The sequence below is a fragment of the Chrysemys picta genome, chromosome 10 (genome assembly GCF_011386835.1).
Source record: "Chrysemys picta bellii isolate R12L10 chromosome 10, ASM1138683v2, whole genome shotgun sequence".
Taxonomy (NCBI): domain Eukaryota; kingdom Metazoa; phylum Chordata; order Testudines; family Emydidae; genus Chrysemys; species Chrysemys picta.
The window spans coordinates 27206401-27226246 of record NC_088800.1 but is presented as its reverse complement, the minus strand read 5'-3'; the positions used below and the strand labels follow the sequence as shown (position 1 = coordinate 27226246).

General features: G+C 40.6%; 1 protein-coding gene across 4 annotated transcripts in view; it reads left to right on the top strand.

Moving 5' to 3' along the window:
* Positions 1-19846, top strand: part of ADAM10 (ADAM metallopeptidase domain 10) — a 119025-nt gene that overhangs the window by 32246 nt on the left and 66933 nt on the right. For 3 of the 4 annotated variants that reach the window (XM_065558264.1, XM_065558266.1, XM_065558265.1), the window contains exon 2: positions 2237-2387. In XM_065558264.1, the coding sequence (XP_065414336.1) occupies positions 2237-2387 (151 nt within the window). Of the gene's footprint in view, positions 1-2236; positions 2388-12173; positions 12297-19846 lie in introns of those variants that run through there. The other variant, XM_065558267.1, reaches the window with a different exon arrangement.

Here is a 19846-nt window from a genome sequence, read left to right as displayed (position 1 = left end):
AAGCAGAAGTCTTCACTTTTTATTTAAAAATATGAAACATACAAAATAACAAGTAGTGGCCTAGAGCATTGAATACATAGTATTCACCATTCGGGGCATGAGTTCCCACCACTCTCCCATCCATGAGGGTTTGCGGGAGGAAGAAATTCTCAAGACCAAGCCAGCCTTGGAGTCACTCATCCATTTTGAGTTGGTAGCAGCAGCCCTCAGTCCCCAGTACATTCATTACTTTTTTTTCTGAAGTTTTACTGGGGAAATGTCAGTGACAAGCTGTTTGCTCCAAGCTAGGGTTACCATATTTCAACAATCAAAAAAGAGGACGGGAGGAGCCATGCCCTAGCCCCGCCCCTGTCCTGCCCTAGCCCCGCCCCTGCCCCTTCCACTCCCTCCCACTTTCTGCCCCCTCAGAACCCCCAACCCTCCCCCCCACGCCTTGTCCCCTGACTGCCCCCTCCTGGGACCCCTGCCCCTAACTGCCCCCCAGGACTCCACCCCCTACCTAAGCCTCCCTGCTCCTTGTCCCCTGACTGCCCCCTCCTGAGACCTTCCCCACATCCTAACTGGCCCCCTACCTGTCCCCTGACTGCCCCAACCCTTATCCACACCCCCACCCCCAGACAGACCCCTGGGACTCCCACGCCCCATCCAACCACTCCCCACCCCCTGACAGCCCCCCCGAACTCCCAACCCATCTAAACCCCTCTGCTCCCTGCCCCCTGACAGCCCCCCCCAGAACTCCCAAACACCCCCTCGCTCCTTGTCCCCTGACTGCCCCCTCCTGGGACCCCTGCTCCTAACTGCCCTCCAGAACCCCACCCCCTACCTAAGCTTCCCTGTGCCTTGTCCCCTAACTGCCCCCTCCTGAGATCCCCCCCACCTGTACTCTGACTGCCCAAAACCTTACACCCCCAACCCCCAGACAGCCCCCCCCGAACTCCTGACCCATCCAACCCTCCCCCTGCTCCCTGTCTCTTGACTACTCCCCCCCCCCCCCGAACCTCCCTGCCGCTTCTCTGACCCCCGGCCCCCTTACTGTGCTGCAGAGCAGCGCGCTCGGCAGCGGGGGAGGGGAGCAGGGTCGGAGCTCCAGACTGCCGGAGGCCGAGGAGACGGCCAGCGATCTGCGAATGCAGGGGAGAGGGGGAGAGAGAGAGAGAGAGAGGAGGGGAGTGGTTTCAAGTTGCAGGGGAGAGGAGGGGGAAGTGAAGGAAGGGCTCTGGCTGCCGGAGCCCGTGCGAGTGGCACCATCCGGCTGGCTGCCCTGTAAACCGCGCACGCTCTGCATGGGGGGGGCGGGGGAGAGTCCGGACATTGACAAATTCCCCCCGGACGCTATTTTTAACTGAAAAAAGCCGGACATGTCCAGGGGAATCCGGACGAATGGTAACCCTACTCCAAGCCCCTCCTGTCCGCTACACCACAGGCTGCTCACCATCAGCTTTGATATCAGTGTTCCTATTTTCCTGTTCCTAATGTCCCTCCCATTTAACATCCTCTGTCCCTTCCTTTGGTTTTCCTTATTTTGTTTCTTCCCATCCTTTGTCTGCTAGGTTGCTTTAGCAGCCTAATTTAGCACGTACCCTTAATTTGTCTTCTGGCAGATGTCTAAACAGCGGTAGAGAAGTCAGTTCACAAGCTTATTAATGCCAGCTGACCATTCAGATATCTAGTCTTGCAGTGAGTCTTGTACTAAGGCAGAAGTACCCAATGTCTATCATAACTTTAAAGCCATTGTTTTGGGCCCTGTCTGCACTATATGTAGATCCAGGCAAAGCTCTCAAATACTAGTGCTCCTGGCCAGCTCTCCTTGTGTTCCCTTCCATCCTCAGGGTAACCAGGTTTTTCTTCCAAATTTCTCGTGCACTCAACATGAGTCAAAAACCTTCTGCAGGGAAATGTCTAGGCCAGGAGGCTTGAATTCAAGCTGAATCTTCAGGGATGTTTCTTCAACCTTGTTTGTTTGTTGCTTGCATGGAAAACTGCTTTGGAAGCACAGTTATCACATGGAAGAATATTTGTATCACTGCTCATTAAGACTTGCTTTTTATTGCCATGTTTGGCCTGCAGAAGTAAGCCTTCAATTTTGAGTAGAAACTGTAGTGCTAGCAATGCAGAAGGAAGAAAATGCAAGTATGTTTCTTTTAGGAATGCAAAAGAAAAATGTCAAGTTGTTCTATTCACTGATACTTTTGAAATGCTGAGACTCAGATTACTGTTTTTTCTTTTCTTTTCACAGGCCAGTATGGAAATCCTTTAAATAAATACATTAAACATTATGAAGGATTGTCATATGATGTGGATTCATTACACCAAAAACACCAGCGTGCCAAAAGAGCAGTGTTGCATGAAGACCAGTTTCTGCATCTAAATTTTCATGCACATGGAAGGTGAGTAATTTTTATTTAAAGCTATTCACCTTAAGAATACTTCCCATTTATTTTAACAAAATACAGATGCATTGGTTGAAGTACTATACAAGTGCATATGAATGTTATATAATTTGAATGTTAAAATATTTTAAAGATAGCTTTCATAATGCAAGTGAATTAACTGTAGGTGTTCAGAATAAATCACACTGAGTTGCAACTGTCATTTTTACTTAACTTCCTCAGATTTTCTTGTTTAACCTCAAACCAAAGATTTTATTTTTGGCTAAGCTTAAATCTCTGTTGGTTTTTGAAATATGTTAAGAGTGGACTGGCATAGTTATTCCTGGTTTTGCAATGCATTTTTGGACTTTGTGAATAGCACAAAGCTGCACACTGAACTTTGCCTGTGAGTAGTCTTCATTGAAGAAAATAGTCGAATTTGGGACAAAATACTAAATTTCGTAAGCAACTAAAAATGCGTTTTCTATACTTATAACTGAAAACTGAAGTTATCTAACTCCATGTTGCCAGAGAAAATTAGGTAATTCCATAGTGTCACATTGTAGATAAATGTGGTGTGTGGGTGAAAACTAGCACTGTGCTGCAAAGATTTGAAAAACCCTGGTCCTGCAGGTAGCTTGCCTTTTTATTTAATAATAAATAAAAAATAAAATAAAAGAGAACTCTTGTATTTAACTTACCTTTTGCTCTTCCTGATTTTTTTATGGTCAAATTTGCTCTGAGACTGTCTATATACCACAAGTGCTACAGCAGCACAGTTCTACAGCTATGCGACTGAAGGGGTTTTTCTGTTGCTATGTTGCCCAATTCTTTAGTAGTTATTAATTATTGATTTCTAATTAATACTAATTTAAATAGGGTACTGTAGGTTCTAGTCCCAGGATCTGGCTTGACAGAATCAAGGTTATTGAGTTCAGTATCTGGTTGGGAACCCCAGAGTACACAGTGTAGACACTCAGACTGAGGGGAAAGCAAAGCTTTAATACCCGTTGTGAACACAATTAGTAAAGCCACAGAAGCGCCAAACCACATAAAAGGATAGCAAAAATACAGAGTTACGGTGATATATTGTACAATCCCTCACATATGTACTCATATAGTCATACCCTTGCTTGGGGATCTGATTGTAAGAGACAACCTGCTCTGATCCTGGCATGCCAAACAAGGCCCATGGTCCAGATTGATGGACAACAATGACCCCCTTTATGTGGTGGTCTGGCCTATTGTAGGGCCCAGGGGCTGTCATGAATATTCATTCAAATGCTCAGTCTCCCTTGTCCATATCCAACTTTTATCCTATAGATAAGTATATTAATGATTTTAGCTTATTGCCATATACATCAGTTAATTGCCAGGGCAAATACGTGGTTAAGCATCTGCTGACAGTCTATCCAAACATACCCAAGCCTAGTATCAGCTCAACATTCCTGTGGTTATCTGGTAGCATTTTAGACATATTCATCTCTGATGTAGGAAAGTATTATCTTTATTTGACACGGTAGAACAGAGTTACAGAAAACATCACATTTCAGATATCCTCATTTTGGTTGCCTCAGTGACTGCGTGCTTAACTTGAAGTATCCAGGGCTTGATATTTCAGAGGTTCTGAGCATCCAGAGCTCTCAATTATTTCAGCTAGAGTTGTAGGTGTCACAGCTAAGCACCCATAAAATGAGGAACGGTTAGTAGCCACATCTTAAACATTTTAATCTAAGTGACTTGACCAGCATCACATAAGAAGCCGGTGGCTGAGGAAGGATAAAGCCCAGATTACCTGGATCCTAGCCTCATGCCTTGCCCACAAGGACTATCCTTTCTATTCCTGCAGCAATTTGCCTTATTCAGTATGAACCTTCTGAGGGAATGCAAACATGAGAAAGGAAATAGAAATTCTCAGCTGTTTATATTAGGCAAAACCTAGATGGGATTTCTGGGGACACAGAAAAGGCTGCCTCTGTCGCCCTTCAGTCTTTTTTCCACTGCTATATTTTAAAGGCCTGCTGCAAACAATGGATGTTTTGGAGCGTCTCAAAAAAAGACAAAAAAATCTTCCTGTCTCTCAACTGTGTTCCTCTGGGTGGTGGTCACCATTTCCTTGGATTACTTTTGAGGATCAGTGGGTGCATTATACTGTGAGCCCAGAGCTCCAGGTCTCCTGAGCTCCTAGTTACATAGACGTGTTTCACAGAGTTCACCTGGCTGGGGGAACTAAGGTTGCTAATTAAGCCTGCAGGGACAACATGTCAGGAAAGGAAGGAGTATAGGCTTGGCAAAGGCATTTCCTAACCACTGTCACTTTCTAATAATGTTTGAGTTACAGATCTATAAAAATAAAATATGAGCACAGCCTCCCCCAACTCCTGGTGCCTGATCTCGATGCTCTTGAGAGCCCTGGGTTTGGTTGAAGTACATAAGGCAGGGTCCCCAAATTGGGGGCCGTGCCCCCATAGAGGCATGTGGAGGAACATTGGGGAGGTGGCGTGTGTGGAAGGGCCTGGGCCAGCCCCATGGGGCCACTCTTCCAGACCAGCTCCACCCCCACCCTCGCTCTTCCCCCACCTCCCGTTGAGCCTCCAGTCCTGCTCTGCCTTCAGGCCCCACCCAGCTTCCAAGGGGGGGTAGGGAGGGAATGCTACATTTCCAGCCCAGCTCCACCCTCATTCCCTCTCTGTCCCTCCCTCCCCCGATCAGCTCCGCATCTAGCCCCAGCTCCAGCCCAAGCTCTGCTGTTGAGGAAACCTTGGCTGTGCAGTAATGGAGGGAGGACACTGACCGATTCCATTACTGGTTAGGGAGGAGGGTGACTGGAAAAATTTGCTCAACTCCTGCATGTTGCGATGGTCTGGCCTCTTGCTTAGAAAAGTATCCCTCTTCTAAAACAGCCTTTCTCCCCCTCTTCCCTGTGTGCTTCAGCTCCCCTCCCTCTTCTGTTATGTGTATAGAGACATTTAAAGTCAAGGGCCCTACTGGAAGAAAACCCATTGTTCCAATAGGGGAGAGTCATTCAACATTGATGGCTGTGCCATAGCTTCTCAGACAATTTTTCTGCTAGGTGTCATGCCCCTGCCACAAAATGGATGCTCTAATCAACAAAGGAGGTTGTAATGCAGCATGAAGGTCATGCTCCAAATGATTACAATGGAAAATACAACCCCTGAAACAACATGGGGTTTATAATTTGATATTGACGCATCCTCAGTTTCACATTGACCACTGTGATCAGTAAATAATCGATGACAGTCTCCAGAAAAGTACCAGTATTATATTGGTGTTGTAAACAGGTTCCAACATCTCTTACTACATTTTGCTTACCTAAAAATTTTAGCTGATGTGGGATTCTATATTCTAAATATTGCCATAGTGTGTTGATAGTTATCTGCTGCATTTCACCAAAGAAGTGGTTTCTCTTCAGTGGTGGATAAGTCATCCATATATGTAGCTTTATCTACATCAGGGATCGGCAACCTTTGGCACATGGCGGGCTGGGCCGGTTTGTTTACTTGCCGCGTCCGCAGGGTCAGCCAATTGCGGCTCCCACTGGCCACAGTTCGTTGCTCCAGGCCAATTGGGGCTGTAGGAAGGGGCGTGGGCCGAGGGATGTGCTGGACGCCGCTTCCCGGCATGCCAAAGGTTGCCGATCCCTGATCTACATGATAATTTTAAAGCTCCATTGGATGAAAATAGCTAAATAAAATTTAGATAGTGATCTTTGAAAGACTTTCCACTGTAAACTAGTCTCTTGTGCTCCAGTTCCATAAGGTAACTGAGCCCAGGAACCTGACAGTTTTTTTTTTTTAAAAGATAGCATGAGAACATCTGCAGTTACCTTAGAAAGAATTTTAAAAAAAGCGTGGAAGGGATATAAATCTGCGCGCTTCAGGATATAAGCCAACTTCTTACTTAAGGGGTTAGGAGGAAACTTCCTACACAGATAGGTGTCACCGTTCTGGTTGAGCTCCTTGTAGACACTCACCAGGCTGCTGAGTTTGGATCTCAACACTGGACTTCTGTGTTTTTTGGCTTTCTGATCATATTCCAGGTACTATCTCTGGCTTTGGGTCTCTAGGCACACAGGGTACAGATCCTTCATCTAACTCTGGCCCCTCTCTGAGCTGGGACTTTATTGCCTACTTGCCTAGGCCCTGATATTAGCATCATCCTCGCAAGGCTTTCCAATAACTTAAGTACATCCATTCCAGAACTCCAGCATTGTGGGCACTCTGCTTTATGGTTTATCCCTTCAGAGACATCTAATAGCTGAAGCAAACCGCTAAACTTACATATGATTTCCAACACAATAACTCTTCATTTTAGATGGGGTCAGAGGTACAGATCTAGGCAAAACAAGAAACATCTGCGCAAAAATTCTTCCCTCGGTTTCCTCAGCACTTTGCAGCATTCTTTGGGACTGTACTCTGTGTCTTCTCGTGGTTCCAGGACTCCATTCCTCCAGGTCAGGGTTCTCTTCCAGATCCTGGAGTCACTGTCTGAACTCTGCAGTTCATTTCCTCTAGCTGTGGCTGGTGTCCCGCAGTCAGATAGTTCTCTCTCCCTCCTCAGCCCCTGGTTTTAAAGAGCTGTACCCGCACCTAGGCTGTATCTACACTTAATATGCTACGGCAGCAGTGCTTCAGTGTAGACAATCACTACAGTGATTGGGAGGGGTTCTCTTGTTGCTGTAGTTAATTGACCTCCCTTAGAGGCAGTAACTAGATTGACAGAAGAACTCTTCCATTGACCTAGCCCTGTCTAAACTGGGGGTTAGATCGGCATAGCTACGTCTCTCAGAGGATGGATTTTTTTACATCCTGAGAGACACATCTCTGCAGACGTAAGTTTTCAGTGTAGCCCATCCCCTGGTTTTTATGCCCCTTATGGAGAAAAGCCACTGCTCTAAACCCCCACTCTGTGGACAAACTTGGTTGAACTGGTTCCCATAGGCTTCAGCCTTTCCATTGTCCTAAGGTGCTCCCTCTTGAGTAAGAGCTGTTTTGGTGATGACTATCCATTGCTCCTAGTCTGGGAGAGACATGACACCAGCCCTGATAGCAGATGACTGACTATATATCCCCTGAGGCATTTAGTGATGCAGAAACTTCCTCAAATCAATCACAATTCAGAAGTGTTATGTAGGTCTCCAAATAGAAACAGCAGGTTAGTACACAATTGCCCACTTTGGGATTTTTGCACCTTCTCCTGAAACATGTGGTGCTGCCTGCTGCTGCAGGCTGAGTAGTGGACTAGATATTTCTGGTCTGGTAATTCTTAGGTTAATTGTTTTGAATGCATTCTTAAACTAAACAGCAAAGATTAAATATACACACAATGCTCAGTAGAAATAAAGTGTTTTATAAAAATTATGACACTCTTTAAAACTGATGATGCTGGTGTTTCAACCACAAAAGCAAGCAATGCAGTGTTGTGGGTGACATTTGCCAACAGGTAAATAGATATTAGATCAAGAAATCATTACTTACTATAAACAGCAGTACCTGGAAAAGGTAGGTGGATGGATTAAGGGCAAATATTCAACCTTGGGATTCCTAACAATGAGTATAGCTTTTGTTTTATACATAACTTATTTTTATTGTAATATGGAAGAAAATGTGTTTACAGTTTTTTACAATTGCTATTGTATGAACTGACTTCTTTGATATTCAGTCATAACTCTATGTTCTGAATGTACATTAAAAATACTTATTGGTGTGTTTCAGAAGCACTGATTGTTAATAAACCATGCTTGCAAAGATTGTAAATACACTTTGTGGAGAGGGGAGAATATTGCACATTTTTTGCAGCGTTTAACTACAATAAACTGGCACTTAAATCCCACCCAAAAAAGATGTCTTTTATGATTTGTTTGCAAAAGTCATCTTGAGTGCAGACCATTTGAGCTTGTAGGGTTTAGGTGAAATGTCTTGAAACATAGACCATGAGTCTGCAATGCGCTGCACCAAACAAGTCCTTGAGTCTTGGTTTACACCTAAAACTTAGGTCAACCCAACCACGTTTCTAAGGAGCGTGAAAAATCCACACCCCTGAGCTATGTAGGGGTAAGGCGACCTAACCCTGGTTGTAGATGGTGCTAAGTCGATGGAAGAATTCTTCCATCAGCCTACCTACTGCTTATTGGGAGAGGTGGATTAACAGCAATGAGAGAACACCCCACCCCCACCCCATCCCCCGGTTGCTGTAGTGAGTGTCTACACTAAAGCGCTACAGCAGCACAGCTGCAATTGTGGTGCTGTAATGGTTTCAATGTAGACATAGCCTAAGTATAGATATCACTAGATTGATGGAAGAATTCTTCTATTGACCTAACTACCACCTTCTGAGGGGATAGTTTTACTACAGCGACTGAAAATCCTTCTGTTGCGGTAGCAAGCATCTACACTGCAGCACCACAGCCGTACTGCTGAAGTGCTTATAGTGTAGACCTACTTTAAGGCTCTGCCTGTGTATAGTGGTCTGCCTGCATGGAGTCAGTTGTGAGGCCTTAGCAGGGGACTTTATATTTTAAAACCTCATTTCCTAGCTGAATTCTTAACTTAGCTTGCAGACTGGGTGATACTTTAATGGCCCAGTTGTAAACACTTGATAATACAGGTTAATATAATACTTGCATCTCCTTAAACGTGCAAGGGCACTAAGCATAGCTACTTCTAAACTTTTTAAAACTCTTGCCCATTGTACAAAAGGAGAAGTGTCTGTTAAAATGAGACAAAAGCTTTTGTAGAAGTGTGGCACATCTATATATTTTTATTACAACGCTTTAATCCTCACTTCAGAAGATTCACCCTTTTTAAATTGACTTTGAAGATCTTGGCTTATTCCTTAGTCATAGTGACTTTTATAACAGACCATTAAAATATTGCAGAAGTGTGGAAAATTGTAATTCTAAGCAATTATCCAAAGCCTTTCTACACAAGATATGTTTTTGTAAGGAGAACAAAGCTATTCTTTTTAGATGGGGAGAAGCACTTTTGCACTTGTGCTAATGGTAAATGTATCTCAAAATAGTTATTGAAAATTAAAGAATACTATTAGAATACTAATAGATTTATGAATATTTCAAAATATTGAAAACTAATCCAATTTCAACTTGCTGATCAATTATTGTTTAACATTCCAATTTAGAACAATACCTTGCTGTGTTTACATTTTCTTGCATTAGTTTTTCTGGAGGGAAAAAAGTGCATATACATGAAAGCAGAAGCTATCAAAATAATTCTTTATAAAGGTTTGAACGCTTAGAACAACTTCGTGAATTAATTGCTGTAACTTGCTGAAGTTTTTCCAGAGGAAAATTCTAACGATACCAGACGGGTGTTTAATAAACTTAATTGAACAGCTCTGATACCATCTATGAAACTTTTTTCTTTTCTGTGGCTCTGTTTCCTTTTGGGGCTTGTGGAGGATCAGAGGCTACTGCTGAGAGAAGTCCGTGTTTGTGAGTGAAGATGCAGAGGATCTCGTATTCTAACCTTACTGCTTTCTTGGGCTCATCTGGTGCATTTGGAGCTGCTTTTTCTTTACAGAAATATCTGATGTGCAGGCTAGGCTGTAATACTACTTCATTACTTGATTTTTAACTGCCATCAGTTCACTGTATAGAGAAGAATCAAAAGACCCTTCAGCTCAGTGTCCAGAAAACTTGCTGGTGACATTGGGGGGAAAACAATGTGTGAAGAATCAGAGTATTCAAGTGTGGCTGGCTTGCTTCAGTGTGATCTGTCTTTTAATCTGTAGATGCTGCTTAATAACATGGAGACCAAAGACATTTACAGCTCTTTACATTTGAGTCATTTTAATTGAACTGATACTTAGATAAGTAGTCTCTGCTAATAGTATCAAATATATAACTATTGTATCACTACTGTGTGTAGTATTTCTGACAACTTACTACTTCAATATTTGTACTAAAACAAAATGCACAGTACACCACAACCACACAAAGCAGTTAACTTGTAAATACAAATTAAAACAAGCTCTTATACTATAAATTTACCAAATAAAGTAAACCTTTTACAACTTCAAAAACAGATTACAGTAAGTTTTTTTTATAATTGGATAATCATCTAAATACCATTTGTTTGGCAGCTTTAATGCTTGAGATTTTAAATGAACACTTAATAAAACACAAGGGCAGTTAAGACCATTAAAAGTAACATATGGAAACCTGTTAAATCTTCGGAATCATAAACTTTATTGTTTAGATCAGTTGACATCGCTGCCTTGCAGTCAGTACAAAAATTATTTTATTTTTTCAAGGTCTGAAATAGGAGAAAATGAAAAGTTGCATGTGCAAGAGGTACAGGTTAGAATTAAAATTAACCTGCCTACAGTTAATTTTACATGCCCAGGATTTGCAAACCCAGTTGATTCTCATTCAGGTAGGTCCCCTACTGCTATCAGTATCCTATTAGGAGGGTAGTGAATTCAGAAGGAATGAGACACTAGAGGGACTCCAATATGGTGTAACTCAGTGGTTCTCAACCAGGTTTCAGGTGGTCCACCAAGCATCGCCGGCATTAGACTCACTAGTGCTCAGGACAGAAAGCCAAAGCCCCGCCATGCAGGATTGCAGCCTGGGGCCCCAAGCCCCATCATTGGGGGTTGACGCCAAAGATTGAACAACTTAGCATCGCAGTGCCACCGGTGGCGTGGGGCCCTAGAAAATTGCCCTGCTTGCTACCCCCTAATGTTGGCTCTGGCTTTTATATGCAGAAAAACAGTGGTTGTGGCACAGCTGGGCCATGGAGTTTTTATGGCATGTTAGGGGGGGCCTCAGAAAAAAAGATTGAGAACCCCCAGTGTAAGTATGTGTAAGGGAGTTTGATTGTAAATGAGTTTAACTTACTCCATTATATGCCTTCCCTCTTAATATGGGATATTGGTCTCCATCTCAGTGGCAGTATTTTACTTTCTAACAGACTTTTCTTCTTGATCACAAATATTGCCTTATTGTTTTGATGTTCACTTTCCTTTAATAAACTCTCCAGCAGTAGTTTCGAAACCTTCTTTCGTAATATTGCGTTTCATTTTAAGGTTGAAAGAAAAGCTAGGCTTCTATAGCAATCTTGTAAATCAGATCTATCCCTTCATCTCAAATGATGTTTGTAAGGTAATTCATAATTCTCGGGTGGAAGATTGAATCTTTCATGAAGTCTGCAACTTAAACGTAGGAAGCTGTATTTTGTCATGTTAACTCCTGAGGTTGCAACTTCCATACTGGACTATAAATCTACTTGAGTTCTTGTGTTGGCTCAACTCCTTGCTCCTGTAGGGTCCCTGATCTTGCATTGAAAAAGGTGGAAACTTTGATTCAAGGAATGAAACTGTCCCAAAAATTGAAGAGTAATGGTAAATTGCCCTTCAGGGAAAGATCCTTCTCAGCCTAGACATTGCCAACATACCAACTGCAGAACAAACATAATCTTAAATAGGTAATTGTAGTTCTATTAAAGGATGAGTTTATTGTGCTAGACATTAATTAGTAATTGATTATTTTCATTTGAGGACAGGATTTGAAAAACTTACTTCGCACCTCATAGTCCCAGAATTAAGTCTGCCAATCAGGGTGAAAAATACATGTACAACCAAGACCCATGCATATTCAAAGGAATAATAAACTGTCTTCTGTTTAACTGTACTGTCAATTAGCTTTCTACTTAATGCATTTAAAAAAATGTAATTTACTATCTCTTCCTTATACTTTTTCTCTAACTTGTTCCATCAGTCTGTCATCCACACCCACTAACCCCCACTCTGCATAGATTCTGCAAAAATTGATGACATTCCCCTGGGAAAGATTGCTACTCACCATGGGTGAGTGAACAAGTGGATTTTTCAAGTGCTTTTTGAGGACAAATGACTACATCTGCATATTACTAAATCATATTACAGGTACACTCAAAACAGTTTTTCAAAGGCAATCACTAATCTAAGATTTTTTCAGATTTTTATTGCAAACCATTTCATATCATTCCGGTTGAAGTCAAGCATCTGAACTAGCTTCTGTTGGAATGTGTAGCCTTAAGGAAAAAGCTGTTTTTAAAATACGTGATATATATGACAGTTCTTAATTTTTAACTGTGTGTAAGCCAAAAGGCCTTTCACCTGGTTAAACCTGTGGATATTTTTGTGTTCTGTAATATTTGATTCAAAGATGATTTAGGACCCTATTATTTCAATATTTAATATCTATTATAAAAAGGTTTAAAGTTCAATAGCAAAATACCTTCATACATTTGCTTCAGTCTTTGGCTTACAAGTAAGGATGGCTACATCTGATAACTGTCTGTCAAAAGTGCACATTTTCAAAAACTAGAACCCTATCTTAAACCAAATGTTTGGAACAGTTTTTTTGAATGTCTCACCTAACTGAGTATTTCTAATGGTATTTTCATTGGTCAGCGCTGATAACAGAGGGCACCTATGGGATGGCTTGCACAGTTGGGCCCTGAGTGACCAGTGGATGCAGTGCAGTTGCTCTCCAGGAGACTGACAGGAATTGTTGGTGGCAGCAATTCTATGCTTTTTGTGCTTATCCTGCACATTTTTTGAGTCTAGGGTCAGTGGCTCCGATTGGCCAGTGTAATCAGCACTACATGGTTGCCTTTAACAGTGGAGTCAGATAAGAGTGGGTAAGCAAAGTAGGAAAGCAAAATAATTATACCAAGCCAAAAAAGTGGCAGTGTAGCTACCATACCATCGAATCAATGCTTTTAATTGATAAATCTTAAACAAGTTTGCTACAACAAGCTGGGTAAGGAAAAAAAAAATTCAGCAAATGATCTTGCGTTCAGACTATAGGGCTGAGGCAATGGGGATTGACCCCTTTAATTAAATACTATTGAACAGCCCAACTACATTCAGACATAGTACCCTGGATGCCAGTTACCACTGGGTTAACATGGAACACGATTAATTTCTGGATGCCATAACCTTACTGCCCCAAAAGTAGAGGCTGCCGCAAAAGGGTGCGCATCCTGACAATACTGATAGTTTAGAGAGCCTCTGCAGTGAAGGGGAGAGGGAAAGGCTGGTCATGATGAGACCATTACAATTCAAAATGTCCTTACTAAAATGTACTGGCTTTTATTCCAGTATTCACATTTTCAGTTAAAATATTCTTAATGTGCTGGTGGTATTGCAGAGTAAGAAGTCTTCATCTCAGCTACAGGCATAACTTTGGAACATATAAATTATCTGACAATCAGTTAAACTGAGGATGGGAATAAGCCTTATTTGTTAAGTAGAATTTGGGTGGGCTTTTCCTTACCAGTCAAGGGAACTCTTTAGATTCCCTTCAATTTTCACTTGAAATTAGTGCAAATCACTGACTGTTTTGATGGATAGGTTCATTTTTATTAAGGTGTTCAAGCTGATGTTACTTCAGCAATGACTGTCATGAGATTTTTTTTTTTGGGTACGGAGTGGGCTTGTTGATTGTGCAGTCATTATGAACTGAGAGTTAGGGGCACAGTAGCCCCAGAGCAGTTTGCTAACATGTTATGCTAGTTTTTTAATCTTTGAGAGAGGTTTTTTTTATAGTGCCTTCAGTTTTCAATGCTGTTAGACACCTGGATATGTTAAACCAAGTAATTATTGACTATATTTGAACAGGTCATGAAAATGAAAGGTGCTGAAAATTATATTGATATATTGTCATCTTTAAAAGTGATATGCAAAGCATGCAGTCACAAATGAGATGGACTGAGGCGACAATATTTTATCTCAATGAACGGGGGAGGATGCTCTTCTCCACGCTGTCAAGAAGTGACTCTACTCTGGGAGTTATTGCCAGTCAGTAGATATAGAAGCCAGGAATACAGAATGACCTAGATGACCAACTGAATAGATAATTTACGAGTCACCATGAGTGGTCTCTTCGCCCAGATCTGGCCAAATACATCTTCCAGCGGACAGGTTCCCCAAGTGGACCTATTTGTGACAGTCCAACAGAAAACATTAGTAGTTCTGTTCCGTATGAGGTCACAGCCCAAGATCCATAAAACGACTTTTTACTGATATGGTTAGTCAGGCTCCTCTATGCTTTTCCACCAATCCCATTCATTTGCAGGATGTTGCTAAAGATAAGACTGGACAAGACCGGAGTCACACTTGTAACCCCAGCATGGGCCATCAGCACTCTCCACAGTTCTCCACTCTCCTGGCACTATCAGTGAAACCTGCAATTTCACTTCCACTAGACTCAGACCTAATCTCCCAGGATCACGGTTGCCTACTCCACCTGAGCCTACAGTCCCTTCACTTAACTGCATAGATGCTCCACGGGTAGGTGCTAAAGAGCACGCTTGCTTGAAAGATGTTCAAGAGGTCCTGCACAATAGTAAAGCCTTCTGTGAGAGTTACTTACCTTGCTAAATGGAAACTTTTCTCCATCTGGTCTTGCCGATATGGGGTATCACCGACTGGTTCATCAGTTCAACAAATTCTGGACTACGTATACCTGAAACACCAAGATTTTGCAGTTATACCATCAAAGTACATCTGGCTGATATTTCAGTGTTCCATCCTAAAGTGGATAATCGTTCTGTTTTCTCCAATGACATGCAATAAGGTTTTTAAAGGTCTTAGTCAAATTATATCTTCAATTGCAAGAGCCCATTTCCACAGGGGATCTAAACTTAGTATTGTCCAGACTTATTGGTTCCCCATTTGAACTGCTGGCTACCTGCTCGCTGCTGCATCTATCAATGAATGTGGCATTTTTTGGTGGCCATTACCTTGGCCAGAAGAATAGAGAGCTGCAGGCATTAATGTCGGGACTTCCTATATGATGTATTTTAAGGACAAGGTTTACCTGCGTCCTCATCCAAAGATCGCCCCAAAGATGGTTTCCTCTTCTTCCATAATCCAGCCAATTTATTTGCCTGTATTCTACCCAAAATCACATACAACCAGAGTGGATGAGTGTTTGGATACCTTGCCTCAAGGCTCCAGGGACAATGCTAGAGTGGGACAAGTTATTCTCTAATCTTTATTGAAATAGATTCTGATTCCACTTCCTGTCTTACAGTTTGAGAGTTGCCAAGAGTGGAATGCATGTGTGCAATCACTCAAATAAAAAACAGTTGCTAACCTGTTCCATAAGTTATTCTTTGAGATGTTTTGCACATGCCCATTCCACAACCCTCTTTCCTACCCGTCTCATTGGAGGTACAGCAGGAAAGAATGGGGGAGATGGGGTAGGGGTGGCTTTTCCCTTTAAACCTGTGTGCAGTGGCAAATGGCAGTAGGGGAAGCTTGAGCTGCCTAACAGGTTCTGCGGAAGGAAAAAGTTTCCATTGGCTGGGTGCTCAGTGCACTGACATTGAGAGGAATGGAAGTGCAGCATATCTCAAACAGTTACAGAACAGATTAGTAACGGGTTTTTTTAGCTTTTAGAAGATACTCAAAACACACAGACTCGGAAAGAAACTGTTGGCTTATAGTGTAAGCCATTCCATTGCATGCTTCACTAGTAAATTTCTGTAGGAAAAAATGCGCTAGCTAAAACGTATATGAAAGAGCACTTTGTTATAAAAATGTCTGCAATTTGGACCGATCACTTTAAAGTCAAGTTTGGATCCAGATGCAGACTTTTTCAGGGCTTCAGAGTTGTTAGGGATCCCTGTTTTTTATTTGTGTTCATCTGATCTGTAAAATACTTATATTGAGGCAAAAGCATTAAAAGTAATAAGGTTCTTTTCGTAAGAATTAAGCTGGGAATGGAAAGGGGAAACTATTCAACTATGGGGGAGAGGGAAAGTAATTACAAGCTAGCTTAAAAGTTGGAAAGAGTAACAAATTGTGCGAAATTGGAAGGGGGAGATTAGGGACTCTAAGGCTGCATTTACATGCCTGTTAGTCTTTACTTTGGTTAGAGCTGTGTTTCCTAGTGTACGGGAACTTCTCTTGATGAGATTTCCCAAGTTGTCTTGTGCAAAAATAACAGTTGTCTCCTATTTTATAGGAACCTGATGCAGAAATAAACACTAAATGCTTTGCATACCTTAACTGTTATCATATTCAGTCAAAATAAGCATGTCAGTAGTTTTCAGCTGTTTGATTTGTATGCAGTAATACTGTGCATACCTTTTTATGGCTAAAGTAAAATGTAGGATAGATATAATTAAAGCTTATGAGAAACTACAAAGGTTTTGTCTGAGCATAGTTAGCAACTGTTTCAACTACAAATCTTCATGACAAAGGGACAGTCTGGCCTGTACATTTGTTTTAGTAAAATTGTTGAAACTGACTTTTTTTAAAGCAAACCATGCAGTAACTTAAACATGGCTCATTATTGCATCTCCATGGTTGTATATAATCAGTTAATCTATCATAATTAAAATAACAGCAATAATAAAAAATCTATTTAGTAAAAAAAACAAAACCTAAAAATCTGCAATAATAAGCATGATTAAAACCATAGTTCTTGAATATTTTAGTTCAGCTCTAGAGGTAACATCACTGTATGAAATGTACTTTTATGCTAATGTGGCAAACATGAAATATGAGAGAAATCGTACTCTAGCTATTTTCTGGAAACGGGTGAAAAAGATTATTTAACCAGTGTTCAAGCAACATAGCTTGCTGGGTATTGGTACTGCCTGTGTGGTGCTTTGTCAGTTTTTTCAGCAATATGTGGCTGCAAGCAAGAAGGTCAAAGCCATATTTCAAATGCATTACAATTCAGTTTATACATATTAAGAAGTTCTTGCTATGTCAGTTTACATAATTGTACTGAGCAAAATGGTTCATTTGCTTTCATTGCTAACAATAGGTAACACATTAATAAAATGAGACTAAATGCAAATCCCCAAGCACAGAAATTCAAAGGTAGGAGTCCTGTTGTCGAGGTACTATTTTGATCCCAAACTGTGAATTGACGTGATTGTGTGGGTTTAAACCAATATCTACCTTTTAAAATATGTAGTACAGAATTTCATCATTACCACTGCCTATCTAAAGCTTTGGGGCTTAATTTAACTTAAATTGTACTTCATCCTTGAAATCAAATAACTTTTATCCCCCTCCCTTTTTTTCCCCTTGGAAACTCATTAGCAAAAATTAGTGCTAGTGACTCGCCAAACTTGCTGAGTTATGACTGATTATTCTTTTGCTACCTGGAGTATGTGCAAATGACCAAGAGAAGAAGGCCTGTTATGTTCCAAAGCTGTTTTTAATCAGATTATCTAACAGATTTCTTAATTTAGTTAAATTTCCTCATCACTTCCTACTCACCTCATTTAAGAGTGAAGTCAGTATGTAAAAGCATAAAAGGATGTATTTTTATTTAAACCTCTAGTCTGTTTTACTTGAGAATGGCTGATCGTTCAAACTGCTCTGTTCATAATAAAAAGTTTAGTCACACTAATTAGCATTTGTGTATAATTTGTAGCTTTACCCATATACTGGAACATAGTGGTGTTTTTAGAAATCAGGAATATTAATTCCAGTGGTTACTGGAAGTTTACCTTACAGGCCAGTTTGGTAGGTATGGATTCCCAGAATGGAGGTATGAATTCCCAGGATGTACACATTCTCAGATACCAACAGAAATTTTTTTATTATAAGGTACAGGCCATCTAAGCAAACCTACCTCAACAATTGCTGTTGTGGAGTAGGAAGTGCAAGATTGAAGAATGATGTGTAAATACCTCAGAAGAGGATTTTAGTGTCAGTTGAGACATAGAGCCTGTTTATCCTACTCTGTGTAATTTTAGGTTGAATCCAGTATATTCTGGCTTTGTATATAATTTCCTTTTGTAATAAGGCCAGCTACATTCTCAATTCCACTTACTTCAGTTGAGCAAGAGTGTCTGAGAGGAGGATTTGGCCCTGATTATGTAGTATTTCTACACCTGTTTTTCATACCTCTCTTGAGTAGTTATGTAGTTTTCAGTGTTAGATATAATAATAAGCTTGTCCTTTATTTTCGAATAGCTCATGATTGACTTCAGTTTATATGAATTAGAACTGGAAAAGTTTAGTCTTAGAGTACTTTATTTTCAATATGCTACTGTATCACATGTAATATAGAGATCAAGGTCATTCTTTTCTCTGAGCATATAGACTAAGTTACGGGTCTGCAGGCAGAATAAAAACACATGAATTTCCTTTTAGAAAGAATACCATTCACTTGAGTCAGCTGTGACAGAGGTCTTGCTAGGATTTTTAATAGACATCAGTGAAATCAGGGAGACTAGGTTATTCTTTCACACTTGGGCCTCCCCTAGGAGGAAGATAGCAGTCCCTCAAATGTGAGGGTGGAGATTTGTTACTAGAGTTTCAGCAGATGGATGGAGTCAAGAGCTTGTCTAAACACAACAGTTTGACTTAAATCAGTTTTAAAATGTATTTAAATTGGTATAACATTGTTAACCTTGTGTATGGACACCTATATCTGTTTAAACCTGCCGTATCAGTTTATCTTGATTTACAGGCATAATCTGATAAGAATGTCCACGCAAAGGTTTTAAGTCTGTTTAAAACAATACCTTTAAACCAGTGCTGTGTGTGTAGACCAGGCTTAAGCAAGAGCATATTGTGAACTTCATTATATTCAACTTTATCGTTTAAAATGGATGAAGTTGGCGACCAGGGCAGTTGTGTAACTTGTCAATGTAATATCAAAACAAAGTAATATTTAATATTTTAGTTTTATTCTGTAATCTTGAATTCCTCAATTTTCCATCTGTTTGTCATTTGGTCTCTAAATATTTATAGTTTACAAGTACATAAAGTATATATGTCTAGAGATGTACCATTTACATAAGGACATTCTGTAGACATAAACTTTCAGTGAGACATTTGTTTTCTTCTTACTACCAAATATAAAGTTTGTTTACCTAATCTCCTAGGCTGTGTAGCAGTGTGCATTTCTCATCCTGTTATAAATTACTAATTTACTTAAAGCTAATCTACCAGATGTTAACTTTGAGTATTGAGATTACTTTCTCAAAAGATAATACATAAAATGCTATTTTTTGCTGGAGTGGTGTGTGCGCTATTTAATAGAGAAGGTTAGAGAACAGGAAACTTACTGCTTGTTTCTTAGTACTGAAAAGTAATATGGCTATGGAAATATAAGGATAGTTGTATTTGGAGGTATTGCTTATTACATTTTGTATTGGTGTTTGTATTGAAAAATCAAAGAAAAAACTTGTCTGAATATAGACTTCACTGTGCGTTTTTCTGAATTTAGATGAAATTGAATCTTAATATTAAGAAAATGCTGAAGATATTTTTAGGAAACTTTAAAACTGAAGATATTATTTATTATATAATTGAGGTGTATCCTGGAACAAAATTGGATTGAAAGTGACTGACAATGTGACTGACTTCAGACATTAACACCCTTTATTTTTTTTATACTGTGAGCACAAATGGACAGTAGGTTTTACTATATAAACTATGAATCTGAATGTGTTTGTGTAGTGTACATC